This window comes from Cladophialophora carrionii (assembly GCF_000365165.1).
Source record: "Cladophialophora carrionii CBS 160.54 unplaced genomic scaffold supercont1.1, whole genome shotgun sequence".
Lineage (NCBI taxonomy): Eukaryota > Fungi > Ascomycota > Eurotiomycetes > Chaetothyriales > Herpotrichiellaceae > Cladophialophora > Cladophialophora carrionii.
The window spans coordinates 2,077,736-2,096,316 of NW_008481816.1; the positions used below are offsets into that span (position 1 = coordinate 2,077,736).

Genomic DNA, 18,581 nt, shown 5'->3' on the forward strand with positions numbered 1-18,581 from the left:
TGACCTGTCTGTCGATATCTGCCAAGCGGGATCTTTGCACGGCGCTTTCACAGAAACACCACCTGCCAAGGTTTATTTTGGACGACGCTTTGATAGAATTGTGATCTGCCAAGCGGAGTGGGCTGGACGCCACGCTGTGCTATGCTGTGCTGTGGCCCATAAGTGAACAGACAATGCGACACTTCAGTAGAAGCGCGATGGGATAAATGAAGTGGGATGGGCGTCGTCCTGTACAGTAGTTTCATTAGCGAACATACTGTGCGACACCTTAACAATTGTGCGACATGCCTGTGCCTAGTAGTGCCTGTCCAACATCGGTTTCAGCTTACACTCTGAAGGCTTCCCCTATGCACTGAGAGAGGACATTCAGTACCACTGATTCCGTGCTTTCTTTGAACAGCCTGGTCCGCCTCTCGCTTCTGGCAGTTTACTCCATCAAAATGATACTCTGGATCCTCTTCCGAGTAGAGAAACATACCGTTACCTTTAAGAAGAAATAGGAGCATGGCCGGGTGTTCTCTCCAGCCTTGTGTCGTCCTTGACCATGAGGTGAGAAAGTCGGCCGGAGATAAGCCTGGCACATGTTCTCTATACAGTCAATAAACTGTCAGCACTCAAATGTACTACAGTCAATATGATCCCCGCTCATAGCGTGCGGGCTTGCGTGACTCCATGCAAGCATGCCGTGGTCAACTCAGAACGTCTCGAAGCCATTTGAGGCTCTTGGTTGACAAGGTAACTAGACGAGACTTCGGCGTGCGGGATGCCTCGATAATCATCGCAGAGTGACGTGGGCGACAGCATCCATAACTCGGGCCTGCACCAGGATTGGCGGAGGAAGGTTGCTGCTGGAGCTGCCTCTTCGATAGAGAGTCAGTTCATCATATAAAGGAGTGCGTGCGCGAGCCTGGGGGAGAATTGTTCCCCTGTCCATCAGGCCGAGCAGCAGACTCTTAGGCAGGGCGCTGAATCAGGTGTAGTAGTTGGTGCGGACGATACGTCGAGGTCGAAATATTTCATTGCGGGAGTCCACTTGGAAAAGATACTTATGAGAGCAAATGAACAAGAACACGAAGTACCGTGGACAGGAAGTAGACACTCCGTACTCGGTACAGTTGGTGCCACCGGATCAGCGCAGGTACTTAGGTACCTACCTCCTATACTGTACATTTGTACCTACCTGGTAGGTATGGACTGTACTCCGCATGTACTGTGCTGGCCCCCGAGCGAGTCGAGTTAGGCACGCTTAGGCACGCCTAGGCACGCCTAAGGCTGGCGTCACATTGGATGCAGGGGTACCCGATCCCGCTAGAAGGACGCCGAGAGGCTCAGACCGCGCTACCTTCCTCGTTGGACCATGGGGTTATGTACCTGGTGCTTCTGTGCTTCTCATATTTCGAGCTTGTTCCTTACTTCCTCGTGTCAGTCCAGCTGGCCGCTATTGACATAACCCTCAGCTCACGATCCACGGTTCAACTTGGTAGGGCTATCCAATATGTACGTTGCTTACAGAGCAATGCCACATACTGTAGCAGCCAGGTGCCAGCCTGACACGACGCCACCTTGACGGTGAGGACAACGCTCCCGTAGTCGACCAGTGTCTCTGTTGGGAAATCAGACGGCAGCCAATGAGAAACTGCCTAGTCGGTGCAAAAACGCAACCTGAGGCGTTTATCACTTCTGAACGTTCATGTCATTTTGACTGCGTGGCTGCCGTCGGTTCCGCGAGCATAACAGTCGGGCTGTTCGTGGTCTCCATCAATGTCGTCGACCATGAATCGATTGACTACCTCAGAGGACCAAGCTCCGGATCTGGAAAGCTTCTGGTCAGCTGCTAGAGGATCAATACACGGAAGGTGAGATTGTGATTGGGACGATGCAGAGTGAAATCTCCAGTTGCGAGGTCATGCGAAACCTCTCAGCTGGGTGTTGTGTGAGTACATATTCCAGCTCCCTGCCGCGTGAGCAAAAGACTTCACGCACTTCCTGAGTGCTCACATCGTAATTTCAATAACCACTCCAACCCAGGCACAATCCGAAAGGAATCCAGCACCTCCAGTCATTCATCAATCAATAGCCGGCACGCTCGATATTAACCCCCAACATGGCTTTCACAACCACCGTTCTTGTCACAGGCTCTAAATCTGGCATCGGGAAAGGATTGCTATCCGCATATGTTTCTCGCCCGAACACGCTCGCCATTGCAGCTATCCGAGATGGACCAGATTCTGGAGCAGCCAGAGTTTTGACCTCCTTACCAGTGGGACCAGGGAGCAAGATTGTGGTCGCAGAGTACGACGCTTCTTCGAGGACAGCGGCCGTCGAGCTTGTCAGTTTTCTCCAATCCACCCACGATGTCAGCTCTCTGGACATCGTCATCGCCAACGCAGGCATCTTGAAACACTTTGGACCAGCCAAAGAGGCATCGCCAGAGACCATCAGCGAACACTTTGAGATCAACTCTTTGGCGCCAATCCTGCTCTACCAGGCCACTCAAAGACTCCTGGACGCCTCGAAACAGACACCCAAGTTCTTCTTTATGTCTTCCAACATCGGGAGCAACGGCCTCCAAGACCACTATCCACTGCCTATGCTTGCTTATGGTCTATCAAAGACAGCCCTCAACTGGGCCGCGAGTCGTATCCACCGAGAGGAGGATCGGATCGTCATCGTCGCTATGCAACCCGGCTGGGTCCAGACAGGTATGTCACACGTGACAACACCATATGGAATACAGGGATACTGACATAGGGTGGAACAGCAATGGGGAACAGGGCGGCCGCACACGCCGGGATGAGTCCAGAAGACGTCCCGGTCACATTGGAGGCGTCTGTGAATGGCTTGATCACAGTCTTTGACAAAGCAGATAAGGCCACTTATAGCGGGAAGTTCTGGGATCAGAATGACGTCCAGCAGCCTTGGTGAGCTGCGGGAGTGGTTGCCCAGTAGATGGATAGAATTGTCAAAGTGAATTCCACCACGGTGTCATTGATCCGCTAGCGAGTGATTTGCAATATGCCATGAGCACCAGGGCACGAAACTGTGCTGCCTGAAGCCTTGGCAGTCGGTCGTATACTCAGACCCGCAGGCTCCTCAGGCCGCATCGACGGCGGCTCGAGTCATTGCCACCCGCGCATTGGACCTCGGCGCCGTCCTTTTGCTGGTGATCTCCGAGTGCGGACAAGGGCCGGTTTGTAGTGCATCCCTAGAGCACCAGTGGTTACCCTGAGGGGCCTTGGGGGATTGGCATCAGGCTGATTAAGTAGCGCTCCCGCGTCGTGTTCGGCTAAGGGAAGCCAGCAGCAGCACTGGCGCCATTTCTGCCTCAGCCACGAAACGCGTACGAGTGCGGGTTGCAGGCCGAGGACTATACGTGTATCTCGGGAATCCCGCTCGAAGCTCATCCCTTGCTGCCCTTCTGTTATTCGGCGTGTCAAGTTGATCGTATATTTCCGAGTCTCCCGCAATATACGAGACATCACATAATGAACACTGTGGGCTTCATCTTGAGACAGCAGACCGACGCATAGCCACTGCGCCAAGTCGGACGAAGACTTATCTCCTCCCATCCCTGCAGCGACCACCATTCAGCTCCCACTTAGGCCCGCCAGAAGCCAACAATACTTCCTGTGACTATGATGCGGTAGGTGTTCGACATAAAGCTGGCAGTCCTCAGACAGACTGTGCCTTCCCCCCTCTTGAGCATGCGGTCGTGTGCTTGACGTGAAAGCCGGTATCTGAATCAACGAGAAATCACGGCCGACCGTCGTTTAATGCCCGCGAACTATCCAATGCTTGTAGAGCAACGCGGGCTGCCTCATTGATCATTCAAGATGGTGTACAAAGGGCCGAGTCGAGGGTGCTACATGTGCCGGAAACGGCGCGTCAAGGTCATTCTGCGCTCTCTCTCCTCTCACCCGATTGCTAACATGCGGATAGTGCGATGAGAAGCGACCCCAGTGTGGCAACTGCGTCAAGCGACAGCAGCGCTGTCCAGGGTACCGGGACTTCTTCGACGCCGTCCACAAGGACGAGACCTTTGTCATTTCACAGAAGAGTGGCTCAAAAAGACAGAAGAGGACATGTGCTCTTGCGGAAGACCTCGACGGCAGTCTCGAGTCACGCCTTTCCGAAGAGTGCATCCGCAATAGCAGCGACGAGAGCGTCGACTCGTCCATCTTCCGAATCTCCAATAATGCCTGGGCCAGTCCTGCTCTCTTTGCACAGCCATCGCGGAATGTGGCGATCGAGTCGCTCTGCTATTTCTTCACGAACTATGTCAATACTCCACGAGACCCCAGCACCAATATCTTCATTGAGCATATCCTCCCCATGTACTTGAACACCCCGCCCAACTCGGCCCTGTACGAGGCCATCCACGGAGTGGCCATCAACGTCACGTCCCTGTGGATGGCACGGCATGTCGACTCCTACCTCGCTCGAGAAGCCTACGGTAAGGCCGTGACTCGTCTGAAGGCTCTCCTGGAAGACCCCGTCCAGTGTAAAACGGACGAGACGCTCGCGACGGTCTTCATGCTCGACTTTTACGATTCGCTCAACCAACGCTTCGTCAAGTTTCTGGACACGGGGACCCACCAAAAAGGCGCCGTGGCTTTGCTGAAGTACCGGGGAAAGGACAACTTCAAGACCCCACTCTCTCAACGCCTTTTCAATGCCATGAGAAGCCGGCATATTAATTACTCGTTGCAAGCGGGCAAGGACATACAGTTGGATCCCGCTCTTCTTGCAGACGCGACGGCCGTGCTTCCGTCCGCCAAACTCGACCTCCTGAACGTGGAGCTCGCCACATTGCATAAGCTGGCTCAAGGCGGGCCCGAGGCCCTCAACCTGAGCATGACCGAATTCTACAAGCTTGTGTTGAGCAAGGCGCTCGTCCTGGAGAAGAAGTTTCAGGCGTGGACTGATTCGCTTCCGATATCATGGCGGCCAGTCTCAATATCGGCCGCAGACTTGCATCCTTCCATCCGTGAAGCCGGACTGTACGAGAACATGTGCGACGTATATTCCTCGCTCGCCGTCTCTCACGTCAACAACGCGGCGCGGTCTTCGCACGTGGGTGCCTTGCGTCTGATTGCGCTCTGCTTGAGCGGTCTTGAGGATCTGGGCGTCGCCGTCGACCCGGACATCGATTTCCATGTGAATGACCGGATCCAGTCGGTCGTCGACAAGTTCTGTGCCTCGATCCCGTTCCACCTGGGCAACAGGACCGGGATCACCTTCCCCCACGAGCGAAGGGAGTATCCTCACATCCCCGCCGAACTTCGGCGGCTGGCCAACTACGTCGACCCGTTCGGCAACGAGGTCGAGATGACCATGGAAGACCACGCGCGAGCCGCAGCAGCAATTGGGGGCTGGTTCATCATGACCCCTCTTGCCGGATTCCTGACGTCCCCGGCACTGCGGTCACCCAAAGCCAAACCAGGCCCGCTGATGCGCAAACTGCGGGCCGGCCAACTGGCATGGATCCGTGGTCAAATGAGTCGGATCCAGCACATTTACTCGTTCGCGGCTGACGGGTCTCAACGATATCCTGACTGCACGCGCGTCTTGAAAAACCCGGGCTCTGAGCAGTGCAAAAATGTCCACTCAACGATGCCTCCGCTGAATCATAGTTTATGGACCGTCTGATGGGTGACTGCGGCAGGACAAGTCGTGGATGAGTTGTATCTACTGATTCACATCTCCTTTGAACGATCGTAGTCATCCCAACTATGCACGGCGGCATGATGTCGGCATCGGCTACCTGCCAGGCCTGTGCAGTACGAGATCGTAGCGCCCATGAGATGGGGACTAAAGCACCTTGACCGCAGCTGGAACCACAATTTATGGTGTAGCAACAGTGATCCGGGAAATCTTACCCTGCATGGATTCGGACAGGGAGCGTGCCTCCACACGTTACGAGTACTCGCATATGCCGCATCCGACGCTATCGACCAACCCCCTGTCGATTGCAGGATTTTGATTGGCGAACACCGAGAGGCTTGCATGAAAGAGGAACAACAAAGGTGCGGGTTAATGTTCTTACATGCATATGCTGGCCGACAAAGTCCAGGGTCGATTTACTCTTTCAGGCCCGTCGCGGGCCTGTTCGGGAAACTCGGCGACGTAAGAGGCTAGGTTCAAACACACGGGATGATGGGAGGCTTGCTTTAGCGACTACGGGTATGTACATAGGACGCGAAGGGGGTTGCATCCTGGTGCATCGTATGTGTCTTGGTCTTGACGCCATCGCCCGTCTTGCTGTGGATGGGAGATGGCAATTTTTGCCGGCAGGGTTTAACGAACAAGACGGAGCTTTAGGTCACAAGTGACGCTTTCGAAGACACGCAGGACATGCAGCATGGATACGATGTGGCGCTGATAGGACCACATCCTTGGATGAAGGAGTAGACTCGAAAGGCGGCACCAACAGGCGTTGCTGGTGCTCGCCTTACGACACCCGGGGCGACAGCATCGAACGATCAGGCACTCCAAGCGCGCCTTCCGCTCGTCATGATCAAAATCAGCGCACCAAATTTCGGGAGAGCGGTGCGATTGCGCATTTGCGGCCGGACATGGTCGGTCCAGCCGCATGATCTGGTCGAGGGGACTCGGTGGGAAGAGCACTTGGTCAGTACTGTAAGCAGAACCGCGGGGCGATTCTCCTATCCTTCTCGTATCTGGTGTCACCATCACCCTACACTACTGCAAGGTTACTCGTACCCCGGGACCGGAATGTCTTGGAACGAGGACGTATTCCGCGCGCACTCCGTATATCCTTGGACGAAGGAATCGAGCGAGCGGACGCCACGTGTAAGTGGAGTGCCAGATTGTGAAAGCTTAAGGTGCTTCAGAGCAGAAGACAGGCTCGCTTGGTGCATGATGTCCGCGCCAGCTGTCATCCACGGTTCGGATCGTGCATATGTTGGAGCACCAATTTGATGTCGGTGTTGCCTGTTCAGTTGATTGTTCGACCAGAAAGAGAAATGCTTTGCGGTGTACCCGTCACCTTTTACGAGGTATGTATCTGAGGACGCCGTGATTGCGTGATGCCCGATTGTGGACCGAGGACGAGTAGCCTGTGGTGGAAAGAACTTGAGTAACCTGTTCTGCGATTTACGAGACCAGCAGGGGCTGATTCCTACTTGCCTTCGATTTTCGAGACGTATGTCAGGGTTATAGGTATTATGATATCAGTAGAGGAAAGTATAGCACCGACATGTTTCGCTGAAGCTTTGTCCTTTGTCTGTACTCCATAGTCACTGTGTCACTGTGAATTTCCCAAGGGAATTTTTACGGCGGACCAGATATGCCTTCGTGCAATTCCGTCCGCCGCAGGAGCTGTTGTTCGACCATTATCCAGACTTTCGATCAGTTTTGCGTGCAGCTTGCCAATACAGCCATATCCGCGCGAGAAGCCACCGTGCAGCCAGGATGTCGTGGTTTTCTTCGCTCTTCTCCTCTTCCAAGCCGCCAGCAACATCGGGGCCGGCGCAGTCTGCCGCGTCCGACAATCGAATCCTTGAAGAACCCGTCCAGCAGCCCGATTCTGTCGTCGAACCCGCCAAACCCTCGCCTTTACCGTCCACACAGATCGACCGGCCGAACAGGAACGCCGTGATCTTCGGAGCTGGCGCCGCCTTCTTCGTCTTTTCGCTTCTGATCACAAGAAGAGCGTTTGCACGGAAGCGGCTAGCTTCAAGTCCTGCCTTTTATGCCAACGCTCCGGGCCATCAGGCAGAACAGGCCAAAAATGTCAACGGCGCCATGGAAGCTCTGGAGGCCTTGAATCTGGCGACGGTCAACGTGCTCAGCATGTCCATGATGGCGACGGGAGGCACGCTCTGGTATCTCAACATCAACAGCGTTGCGGACGCGAGGAGGATGATCCGCGGAGGACTGGGCGTGGACGGGACAGGCAGGTCGGAGAAAGACGCCGAGGAAGACTTTGAAGAATGGCTGGCGACTACCCTGGCGAGGAAAGAAGCCAAGGGGGCTCAAGAGACGCAGACAACCGAGCGTGGTCAACAGCGCTAGAGCATGACAGCCCACGGCCCGTTTGCGAAGGGTTGACATGACACGGCATGCCGTGAAGGGCCATTGACGATCGGCAACCCTGCCTGATATTGTTCCTTGCGCTCATGGTCTGCTCTAGGTACAAACATCAAAGGCACGGCGCCTGGAAATTCCTCTCCACGAATACCACATGCCGCTTCACGTCGGGTGCACAAAGCTACGGGCACAGATCTGCCAGGCCACAGAGTTACTGCAAGCGAAAGAGCACTGGCAACATCCCTGCGGAACGTGGGTATCAATCCAGTACGACCGGTACAACGGACAAAGCGACCTCCGCCTCAGCGACACAGCCTGTTTGGCCCCGAGGTCCGCTCTACAAGCGTCCGTGGCTATACTTCATACATCGCCAACAGTTTGAGACGGACAGAGGCCACGGTGGCGCTGGCGGTAAGTAATCCTTGGACAGAGATAGCGTCCTGGTGGGTGCCCTGCCGCCGCCCCTGACAACGTATCCTGTTGCTAATGCCGCTGCAGAGAACGTCTCAACGATGGATGTCGAGTTTGAAGTAGACCCGCTGTTCCTAGCAACAAGGTGTAAGAGTTCATCGCATGTGTGCATATGTACAGCGTTTCGCCATTGCCTCGTATATGGCCGCGACAGAAGACGCCGGTGTCGATAGCGCAATTAACAAATGCACTTGAAGCCGGCCCAATCTTACACCCGCCGTGATTGTGCTGTAGCTAAACAGTCTGTTCCGATCCATACCACCCTCGACGGCAACCACTTACTGTATTGTAAATCCCATCGCTCGGCATCCGATTGTCATGTGGAGACGTTGTGCAGCCTGATCTTCGGCGTCGAAAAGCCATGCATAGGCCGGGATCGAGGTCCGCCGTGTGTGGCATCTGCCCTGTCGAGCCTGCGTGATCAGCGTCTCGGTCTCGGTCTCGGCGTCATACATGTGGACAAGCATCGCGCATCTGACCAGACCACGCGATCCTGAACTCGCTGACAGTAATTATTTTCCATCTCAGCACGAAGCTCCCAATTGCGAGTCATCGTCCCGCGCTCCCAATGCCTGACTTGCAAGCAGCCAAGTCATCGTGCTAGTCAATCGAGTGGCATTACTCTGTCCGCTCCAGTCAACCAGCCACAGTACAGTCATGCCACCGCGTGGTAGCAGTCTCGGCGATGACGAACTACGGCCGCTTCTCCATCCTGACAGCGACACAGCAAGCCAGTACAGCCATGAAACCCTCCAGGTTCAATTCACTGCCGACGACGAGGAGAACCCGCGAGCATGGGGTCGCCGCAAGAAGCTCATCAACGTCGCCATCATCGCCTTGATGGCCATCTTGACGCCCCTCGCCTCGTCCATGTTTACGCCGGGCATCAGACAGATCGCCGACGACCTGCACACCACGGAGCAGAAAGTCATCGCCACCACGACGGGCTTCGTCATCATGATGGGATTCGGCCCACTGGTCTGGGCACCTCTGTCCGAAGACTTTGGCCGGCGCACGCTCTACATTTTCTGTTTTGCCGTGTTTACCGTGCTGCAGGCGGCGAGCGCCGTGAGTCCCAACATCGGCTCGCTGATCGCCATGAGGACCATCAGTGGCTTCTTCGGCAGTGTCGGGCTCGCCAACGGCGGGGGCACCATCAACGACATGTACGAGCCGTCGCAGCGCGCGGGCATCTTTGGCTGGTATCTGCTGGGCCCGCTTCTGGGTCCCACGCTGGGGCCGCTCTTCGGGGGGGTCATCGTCACCCGGCTGGGCTGGAGATGGATCTACTGGATCCTCACCATCATCTGCGCCATCAACACCGGCATCGGGTATTTGTTCCTCAGGGAGACGTACGCGCCCGTGCTCCTCGCGCGCCGCAAAGCCGAGCTCACGCAACGGCATGACACGGGCGGCGGGAAGCGGATGAGGTATTATTTCGACGGTGAGGACGAGCGGCCGTTGGCCAGGAAACTCGTCGCGAGCATGAAGCGGCCGTTTGTCATCTTCGTGCAGCCCATCGTCTTGACCATGAGCCTGTATCAAGCACTCATTTTCGGCACCACCTACAGCATCTACACAAACATGCAAAAGATCTACTCGGAGGAGCCGTACAGTTTCAGCTCGGAGAAGATCGGGTTGCTCTACCTGGGACCGGGCCTGGGCTTCCTCACGTCTGTCCGCTTCCTGGTGCCGCGCATCGACACCGTCTTCAACCGACTCACAGAGAAGAACGGCGGCAAAGCACTTCCCGAATTCCGCTTGCCGCTCGCAAATGTGGGCAGCATCCTCATACCAGCCAGTCTCTTCTGGTTCGCGTGGACGGTGCAATACCGCGTCCACTGGCTGGCGTCCATTGCCGCCACATATTTCTATGGCATCGGCCAGGTGGTCGTCTTCAACAGCGTGCAGAACTACTACATCGACTCCTTCTCCACGTATGCGGCCTCTGCAATTGCTGGCGGATCTGTCTTTCGGAGTATCGTCGGCGGCGTCGTGCCCTTGTTTGCGCCCATGTTGTTTGACAAGCTGGGCTACGGCTGGGGGATCAGTTGCTTTGGGTTCGTGGCCGTCTTGATAGCGCCGAGTCCGCTGCTGTTTTATTACTTTGGGGAGAGGGTCCGGGAAAGGTTCCAGATTACTGTTTGAGGATGTGGGAAAGGTTTCAGATTACTGTTTGAGGGTTGCGGGAAAGGTTTCAGATTACTGTTTGAGGGTTGCGGGAACGGCGCTTGAGTTATCTGGTGTGAGTTATCTGGTGTGAGTTATCTGGTGTGAGTTATCTGGTGTGAGTTATCTGGTGTGAGTGGCGTTGGGGTTCATGGCGTGAGATGTGAAGATGAGAGCAAGGAGTCCCACGGCCGAATGTCGAAAGAGGTGCATTGAGATCCAGAGCGGTTCAAGAGCGATGTTCAAGAGCGATGTTCAAAGGGCGGCTGACCATGAATCTTTCCCCCACATCTCCACGACGGCAAAGATCCTCATCACCGCTAAGGGAAGCCGCAGGAGGTCTGGCAAGCAGTGGTTGGCGGCCGCCGTCCTTTCTCTTCAACTCGCTTTTCGACTTCTGCGGACCTGAATGAGCCGCGCCGCTTTGTTCGCAAACTCGGGTCACCTGCAGGGAGATGAGCAACGGGTTGCCCATAGTTCTTTCGGGGTAGTGGCGAACTTGTGGAGCGTTGATAACATCCGCCCCCTGCCCGCTGTTACTGATGAGGCAGCAGATTCTCAGCACGGGTCGAGGCAACTGCAGCTCTTTCGACTGCCTCATGACTGTCGACTCGATGATCTGCCTTTGCTTTGTCGGCCCGTCCATTTTCATCTTTGACCTTTCCGGTTCCTCCTTCATCCGCGACATTCACCTTCCAGCGTTCTGACATTGACCTCAACCGGTCGATCATCCTATCCAGAATATACCCCGTTCTCATGGTCTCCACGCTCTCAAGACCAAAGGCATGCCGGAACTGAACACTGAGACTCCAGGATGTATCCCGTTCTATTGGTCTCCACGCTCGCAAGAGCAAGGCATGGCAGAAATGGATACCGTTAGCCCTCCGTTCTCTATACAGTCCGGACTAGGTCCTGTGGGAAGATCATATGCAGCCAAGCCAGCATTGATCCGGGACCAGCCTCCGCGGAGGCGCGCGTTACACCACCACCACCACCACCACCACCACCGAAGAAGAGCATATGGAGATCGATACGTGAGACTCGGTCATTTTCTGGATCTACCGCTCGGACATCAGGTTAGAGGTCTATTCATCCTTTCGCGAAGCTGCCAACCAGTGAAGAGTATGGACTTGTTGTTTCCGACCTAATGAACCCGACCTGGTTATACTACTGGTTGGGCGGGGCCATTCGTCGACGGGCAGGCAGGCTACTGGGAGGAACACGATGCCATCCTCAAGACATGGGAACTTTCTACCCTATGTTTTGCCACCAGATCGCCGCAGATATGGCATCATTTGTGTACGCCCGTACGAAAGAAGTGAAACTCTATGGCGAACTTGATGACGAACTTTAGAACATGTCAACGATGGTCCCGAGTTTTGGCAAAGAGCGAGTAAAGGTGGCTGGTAGGAGCAGCTTGAGAGCATGCTGGTCAAAGGGCGTGAGTCAGCAAGAGAATCCGCTGTGCCACCGTTGCCGAAACTGGCAGATCACGAGAACCGTGTCAGTGAGAGAGGCTGCAACATTAAGAACGTGGAGGTCGTGTGCCGAAAGCCCGAGCAAGGAGTCTTGCCAGCAGAGCATCCAGACGTCGGGGCAGATGACGGCGATGGCGAGAGTGACGCTTCCGCTACAGTACTGCACTGAAAATTGTGGTGACTCGCGCGAGGGGAGGGGTTATTAGCGAAAGAGTCTATTATGGTCCACTGCGCCATCTTACGTTCAGGTGAATGGACGTCGCTCTAGTCCGGGCGGAATGGAACCACAGTACTTGAGTAGCTCGGCTGATCTGGCTTCAAGCCTAAGTTGAGACAGATTGTTCCTTCAAAAGCAATGGCAGGGGAAATGGCCAGGAAAGGGAACTTGCTATGGTACTGTAAGAAGCTCCCACGTCTACAATACCTACATATACGGAGTACTCTCGTATAGATCCTCCATTTTCGACATAGATTACCTAGGCACCTATTCTTGTCGAGACTCGAGCACACACACACACACACAGACAGACAGACAGAGAGAGAGAGAGAGAGAGAGAGAGAGAGAGAGAGAGAGAGTCGTATTTTTGGTTTGCTTGTTCCCTCTTATCCCCCGCCGTCCCAATGCCACCTGCCGCTTCCCTCGCTACTACATGGCCCATCATTTTCGACTTCCTGTCACGGCATTCCTTGTTGGTGGGTCTGTGCATCCGGTGAAGAGAAGACCTTGATGGAGCGAAATCCCTGGGAAAGCTGGGGTGGTCATTCAATGTTCGCTGGGCGAGTGTTCCGCGTTTCCCTTCTGACTACCTACAATAAGTACTGTACAGGGTAACAATACACAGTACACAGTACGAAAGCGGCTCGCTTGTTCGATCGACTCAGATATTTTGCCACGTTACATACTTCGCACAGGACTCGTTCTTCACGAGGGCGGTGCAGATGACTCTTGAGAGGTTAGCCGTCAACTGACTGACTGACTGACTCAACGACATACAACTCTGCATGCGATGGGATGTCTCCGCCGTATGTCAGGACGCTAGGAATGGTTTCCAGTCACAGCATCAGAATCCGGCACGCACAATAACAGCACTTCATGTCTTCAGATTTGCATTATCCAACACCTTCGTCGCTTCGACTCGGACGTACCTAGGTATCTGCTTGCCGACTGACTGACTGACTGACTGACTGTACAATCGTATCCAATCTGAACTCCATCGCTGATGCTCGGACTCATTTTTTCAGAACTCGCTAATGTCGCTCGGATCCTCGAAACAGAACATTGACCGATCATATCAAACACTGTGCAGAGAGAGCTGTACTGCATGCCAACGCATGGTCACGCAGCTGAACATGTTCCTCCAGGCTTTGCGTCCGTCTATACGAAGCCCAGATTCTCCAGGATCGCCTTTCCTTCATTCATCGGCATGCCCGCGACGCCCAAGGCGCGAACCTGTGAGCCGCGTCGTAATTTCTGCAGCCCAACCGCAACCTTCCACCCTTCGCTTTGGGACAAGATGAAGACGTATTTCTTGCCTTCTTGATCGCGTATGCTGGCACGGAGGACGTGCAAACCCGATAACTCGCAGCTCTGTTTGACGGCACAGTCAGTATCAGATGATTTGGTAGAATGGTCGCTTGCGGTGACATCAAGTGAGAAACGAGAAGACCAAGAAGACGAAGGGCGAGAGCCGTGCATTGAGGCCCGAGCCTGAGCCCGAGACGACTCCTTGCACTCCCCTCCGCACGCTTTCATCAGCTTGATAACGAACGCAGACGATTCGCCCTGCGAGGGTGAAGGTGTTTCTCGCCTCGAATCCGCATGCATTCCAAGTCCAAGGGAGAAGTTCCTTCTCCAGGGAGCAGTCTTCGGGTCATTTCCTGGGGGAGAAACATTGGGACACCATACCTCTGCCGATTTCATAGTCCAAGCCTTGACATCCCATTCTCGTTGGCCCACGCCTCGTAGGTCGTCGTCGACGAACAGACCTTCGGTGGTGATTCGGAGAATCAGCCCATCGGTAACGTTACCTTGACCAGACACAAGCTGAGCAATCGGGGTGCGGGAGAATGCATTGTTGAAGGAATAGACTCCTTTGATCACGATCTTCTCCGGGTCCTTCGTCGAGTATGGTCCACGCATAGACGGCGGCGGCGTGGTTTTCGCCGTACTCACTGACGGTGCATATGAGGACTCCGAGTACATCGAAGCCGCCGAGTTGGCTTTGTGCGTTCGCTTGGGTCGATCGTAGGGTCTGAACGAGTATGCGTCGTCGTCTCGTTCTGTCGCCGCAGTCGGCATGGGGGGACGCTGTGCAGCACTTCGGGCAGTTTGCTCTTGCCTCAGCTTCTCCTTCCCCTTCTCCAGCCTCTCCCTTTCCTTCTCTAGCCTCTCCCTGTCTAGCTTCTCCCTTTCCCTCTCAGCAGCCTGTGCCGCCGCCTTTTCAGCCGCGGCCTTCTCTTCTGCAGCAGCTTTCGCCAGACGATCTTTGTCTTCCCGCTCTCTTTTCTCTTTTAGCTCGCGCTCGAGTCTCTCTCGTAGTTCCTTCTCCCGGGCTTTCAGCCGTTGTTTCTCCAGTTCCTCTTTCTGCCGTTGCCGTTCTTTCTCCAGTTCCTCTCTGCGCTTTCTCAGCTCTTCGGCTCTTTTTCGTTCCTCTTCCCTCTTCCGAGTCTCTTCTCTTGCCTTTTCCCAGCTTGACTTCGCATTTGTGGTATTGGCTTTCGTGTTGGCCTGCGGCGGTGGTCTCTGCCAGGACGACTGAGGAGGAGGGCTGCTGGTTCCAGGCGGTGACTGAGGTGGTGGTTGAGGCGGAGCTTGCGTGCCATGGTGAGGTGGTGGTGGCGGTGGTTGAGGGCCCGAGTGAGGGTACGAGCCAGTGCCATAGCCTGCATGGCCTTGACCCTGGCCACCAGTACCATGACTGGGACCGGAGCGACTGGACGGATCAGGCCCCTGCCATTCACCCTGTGTCTTACCGAGCGCCCATGCCAACACTGCAACACCGCAAACCAGGGTAAAGACGCCCGTTCCACCACTGTTGATGGTGCTAAACAGCCATTCTTTGACCACAGGCACAGCAGTATAGTAGATGAAGAAAGCGGATGCTGTGCAGATGACTCCAGCCAAGAAGGAATTGCGCTGGGTCTGGAGAGACGGGAGGTACAAGAAGCCTGCGCCGGCAGAGTGTGGAGGGATGACAAAAATGTCATATTTGCCGTCAGGAAGACCGCCTGACCTGCCGCCGCCTTGAGGATTGGAACCGTGCGGCGGCGGCGGCGGTGGAGGTGGCTCCATGAGAGCAAAGCTCTCTCTGGAATGTAGAACCCCGTTATCTCTCCAAGCAGATGTGAACCGTCGGTCGCAGCTGCGTCAAGGTCTTCTTTCTCATATTAGCAGCCAGACTGCGCTGACGGCAGTCCGGGGATGGCAGCTGCTGCGATCAGTCGCTTGACACAGGGAAGGCGCCGATGCGTTGACGGGAGTTTGTAGTTGTCGACCAAGTTACGGCTCTGACGGTGTTACGAAAGGCCCGAGCTCGGTTCGTCGAGGTTGGTCAATGTGTTCGGTGCAGGTGAGGAAGGGTTCGTGTTGCGGAGCAGATGTTGATTTGGTGCAGGGAAAAGTCTGGAAAACGGCCAGGAGGGAAGAGGGTCGGAGACAAGACGCCGACCGCCTCGTGATGATGTCTTCTGGCTGTGCGTGACTCGGGACTCGAGCAACAGGGAACCAGGGCTCTGTGGCCGAAATGACTTGGAGGGAAATGTGACGGCGGTAAGCGGGAGGAATGGTCCGTCTCGAACGACGTCAGGATTCTCGTCCGGCGGCCGACCAGGATCTTGGTCGTGGTGTGGTGTGAATACAAAGCTGTCAATGGATTGTGAATGGACAGGATGCTGACCCGAACTCGTTCCTGGAGATTTTGGCGAAACTGCTCAGGACTCGAGAAAGCAAGGTTGCAAGCAGACCGCGAGAGACACGGCGAACACAGCACAACCTCACTGCCGGGGCCTGCGACCTGCCTGCCTGCGTGACAGCCCACCTTGATTTTACGGGAAGAGCTCTATCTACTACACCCGAGAAGTTGCTCGGAAAATAAATATGGTTTCTTTAATATCCTATGCGACTCTTGCCACTCTCGAAGAGGCGATATGCAAAACAATGGGAACGAATATCCAATCGACCCGGCTGTCAGCAGCTAGATGCTACAATGGGTGCGAATCAATTGTGCTAGCTGGCAAATCACCGTCATGGCTGCTGGGCTCAGCGCGCTGATAGGCAGAATTTCTGCAGAAATGTAACGCGCTTGGGCGTCTAGTGGGCACAAAGGCCGCTTCCTTCGACGTCCAGCACGAGATGATGAGCGACGGCGCGGTCACTTGACGCATCACGGAGGACCACGTCGTGTCTGCCTGCAAGCGGTGAGGTGATGTGACGGGTTTTCCATGGTCCAAGCCCGCAACCAGAAGCGCGGTTTGGAGCTTCTTCTGATGATAAACAACGCGCGACCGTTGGTTGCGCTGGGAAACACGGCTTTAGCCGCAGGTAGAGAAACCTAATCTATCACTAACACGGAACCAGCCTGGGGGTTACGGCTGTTGAGCCCTGTCCACGCGCCCCGGCGCCCTTCCGCCGGGAAGTTAGACTGCAACGTCGCCCAATCATTTCACCTAGTGACTGCGCCCGGCCTGCGAGCTACCCAGCACGAGGTACTCGTACAGTACTCCGCATGTGCTCGAGCTTCGGAGCATCACCCAAGTATAGCACTTCTGCATGATGACTTCACGGTAGAGTGAGCTCGAGGAGCCAGCTTCGTTTGTGCGTTTATCCCACAACATCCACAGTGCAAGTCGTGCATCTCGGTAAGGAGTTAGGGCAAATCAAACGAGATCTTCGAGAACGACGTTCGTGTGCATGTTCGTGGCAGTCAGGGGGAAAGCGCCTAGAAATAAATTTGCTGGGCTGTCGTTGGAACGTTTGCATATTGAGATTTAAAATAATATCGTTGGAGAATGTAGCGGTGATTCCCGTGATGATTCATCTAGGATCTCTCACCAGTCTGCTTCTAGTGCGTAACTCACGTTCGGCATTCTCGACCGCCCCTCATCGGATGAGAAATGTAATTAGCATACGGAGGTCGCCTGTAGCCTACAATCATGGTGAGGATGTGGCAGAGGATTTGCATGAACGTGTTGCTGACTAGCCCGTAAAGAACATTAGACACGAGCTTGATGTTGTGTCGCCTTGTGTGAATGACCGTTCCAGCTGATCCGGAGGCTCTGGTAAACACCCACCAACATAAACTTTTGATAATGTTGTGTGCCTAAAGAACGAACCGTGTCCCCTCAATATGCAGCTTTCCTGATGCGCATATCTGTCGCAGAGGTTTCGATCACCCTATCGTCCGATGTGGCCCGTCCGGCATGTGTACCGTAACCGCCACTTCGCTGAAGCCGGCATGAATCCTGGGAAGACTGTGCCTCTGCGTCTCTCGAACCTCATTCCAAAATCGACAGCTTATACACAACCGTCCGGGGTCCTTCGGCCAGCAACACATCCAAGTCATCTGGCTTGGTAAACTTGAAAACCAGTCCGAATGGTAGAGAGTACACGTTGTTGCCGCACGCAACGACCGAGACCTCCTTCTCAACATTAGCCCTTCAGCGCTCCAGAGCGAGCTACCTCTTGCAGAAGTTTTGCGTTGCCATTCCAACGCATCAGCTCCCAAAGGTTCATCGCTACCTGAGCAGGAGTCGAATTTCCAAAGGCTTTCCACCATACAATGGGGTGGTCGGATGCATACAGTTTGACCTCAACAAGAGAGTGAAGCTCTCTCCTCAACTTCCTGAAGACTGCGACCAAAGCCTTCATTGTTGCGGACTCTTGGGCCCTTACGAAGGAAGGTGCCTCATATACAATCTTGCGGATATTGCGTATTTTGTAATGGTCCAACATCTTCAGATAAAGGTCGCAAAAAGCTGACGGCCTGGCCAAGTGACTGGCAACAATGGCTGTGGAGCCTGATTGGAATCAGCGAGGTTCATTTCAAGCATATGGCGTCACTCATAAAGGTCGAGGGACTGGTACGATGAATTTGTGAAGACGTACGATAGAAAAATGGTATCTATTCCTCACTGATTTGGCGGGACATGCTCAGAAGTGACTTCCTTCCCTTTTCAAGTTGGCGGTGGCTGGTGGGACAGCGAGATGTCCGAAGAGGTAGGTCCACGAGGTGGGAGTAGATCCGCAGTCTTATCCCGACGGGAAATCCAAGAAAAGGCGAGTCTTGTTGAGCAGTGTCTGGCTGCGCTGACGGGACTGGTTTAGGGATCTTTTCGCTGGGGACTTCTTGCATTGTCTTGCGCCTGGTTTACGCTTGATCTTCGCTTGATCTTTTTCACTTCCGGCATAATCAA

At 54.7% G+C, this 18,581-nt stretch overlaps 5 protein-coding genes across 5 annotated transcripts; 4 read left to right on the forward strand and 1 right to left on the reverse strand.

The window, feature by feature from the left end:
- Positions 1 to 2,104: 2,104 nt before the first annotated feature.
- On the forward strand, positions 2,105 to 2,925 carry G647_00734 (uncharacterized protein; the record flags this gene model as incomplete). The annotated part of the gene is made up of 2 exons (XM_008724137.1): positions 2,105 to 2,702; positions 2,762 to 2,925. 2 exons carry the CDS (start codon positions 2,105 to 2,107, stop codon positions 2,923 to 2,925), a joined length of 762 nt encoding a protein of 253 aa, XP_008722359.1.
- Positions 2,926 to 3,833: 908 nt separating this feature from the next.
- On the forward strand, positions 3,834 to 5,649 carry G647_00735 (uncharacterized protein; the record flags this gene model as incomplete). Its single annotated transcript, XM_008724138.1, has 2 exons — positions 3,834 to 3,890; positions 3,940 to 5,649. The coding sequence occupies 2 exons, from the start codon at positions 3,834 to 3,836 to the stop codon at positions 5,647 to 5,649; spliced, it is 1,767 nt and encodes a 588-aa protein (XP_008722360.1).
- Positions 5,650 to 7,434: 1,785 nt separating this feature from the next.
- G647_00736 (uncharacterized protein) lies at positions 7,435 to 8,037 on the forward strand (the record flags this gene model as incomplete). The annotated part of the gene is made up of 1 exon (XM_008724139.1): positions 7,435 to 8,037. One exon carries the CDS (start codon positions 7,435 to 7,437, stop codon positions 8,035 to 8,037), a length of 603 nt encoding a protein of 200 aa, XP_008722361.1.
- A 1,143-nt stretch (positions 8,038 to 9,180) lies between these two features.
- On the forward strand, positions 9,181 to 10,671 carry G647_00737 (uncharacterized protein; the record flags this gene model as incomplete). The annotated part of the gene is made up of 1 exon (XM_008724140.1): positions 9,181 to 10,671. One exon carries the CDS (start codon positions 9,181 to 9,183, stop codon positions 10,669 to 10,671), a length of 1,491 nt encoding a protein of 496 aa, XP_008722362.1.
- Positions 10,672 to 13,545: 2,874 nt separating this feature from the next.
- Positions 13,546 to 15,462, reverse strand: G647_00738 (uncharacterized protein; the record flags this gene model as incomplete). The annotated part of the gene is made up of 1 exon (XM_008724141.1): positions 13,546 to 15,462. The coding sequence occupies one exon, from the start codon at positions 15,460 to 15,462 to the stop codon at positions 13,546 to 13,548; it is 1,917 nt and encodes a 638-aa protein (XP_008722363.1).
- Between the last annotated feature and the right edge of the window lie 3,119 nt (positions 15,463 to 18,581).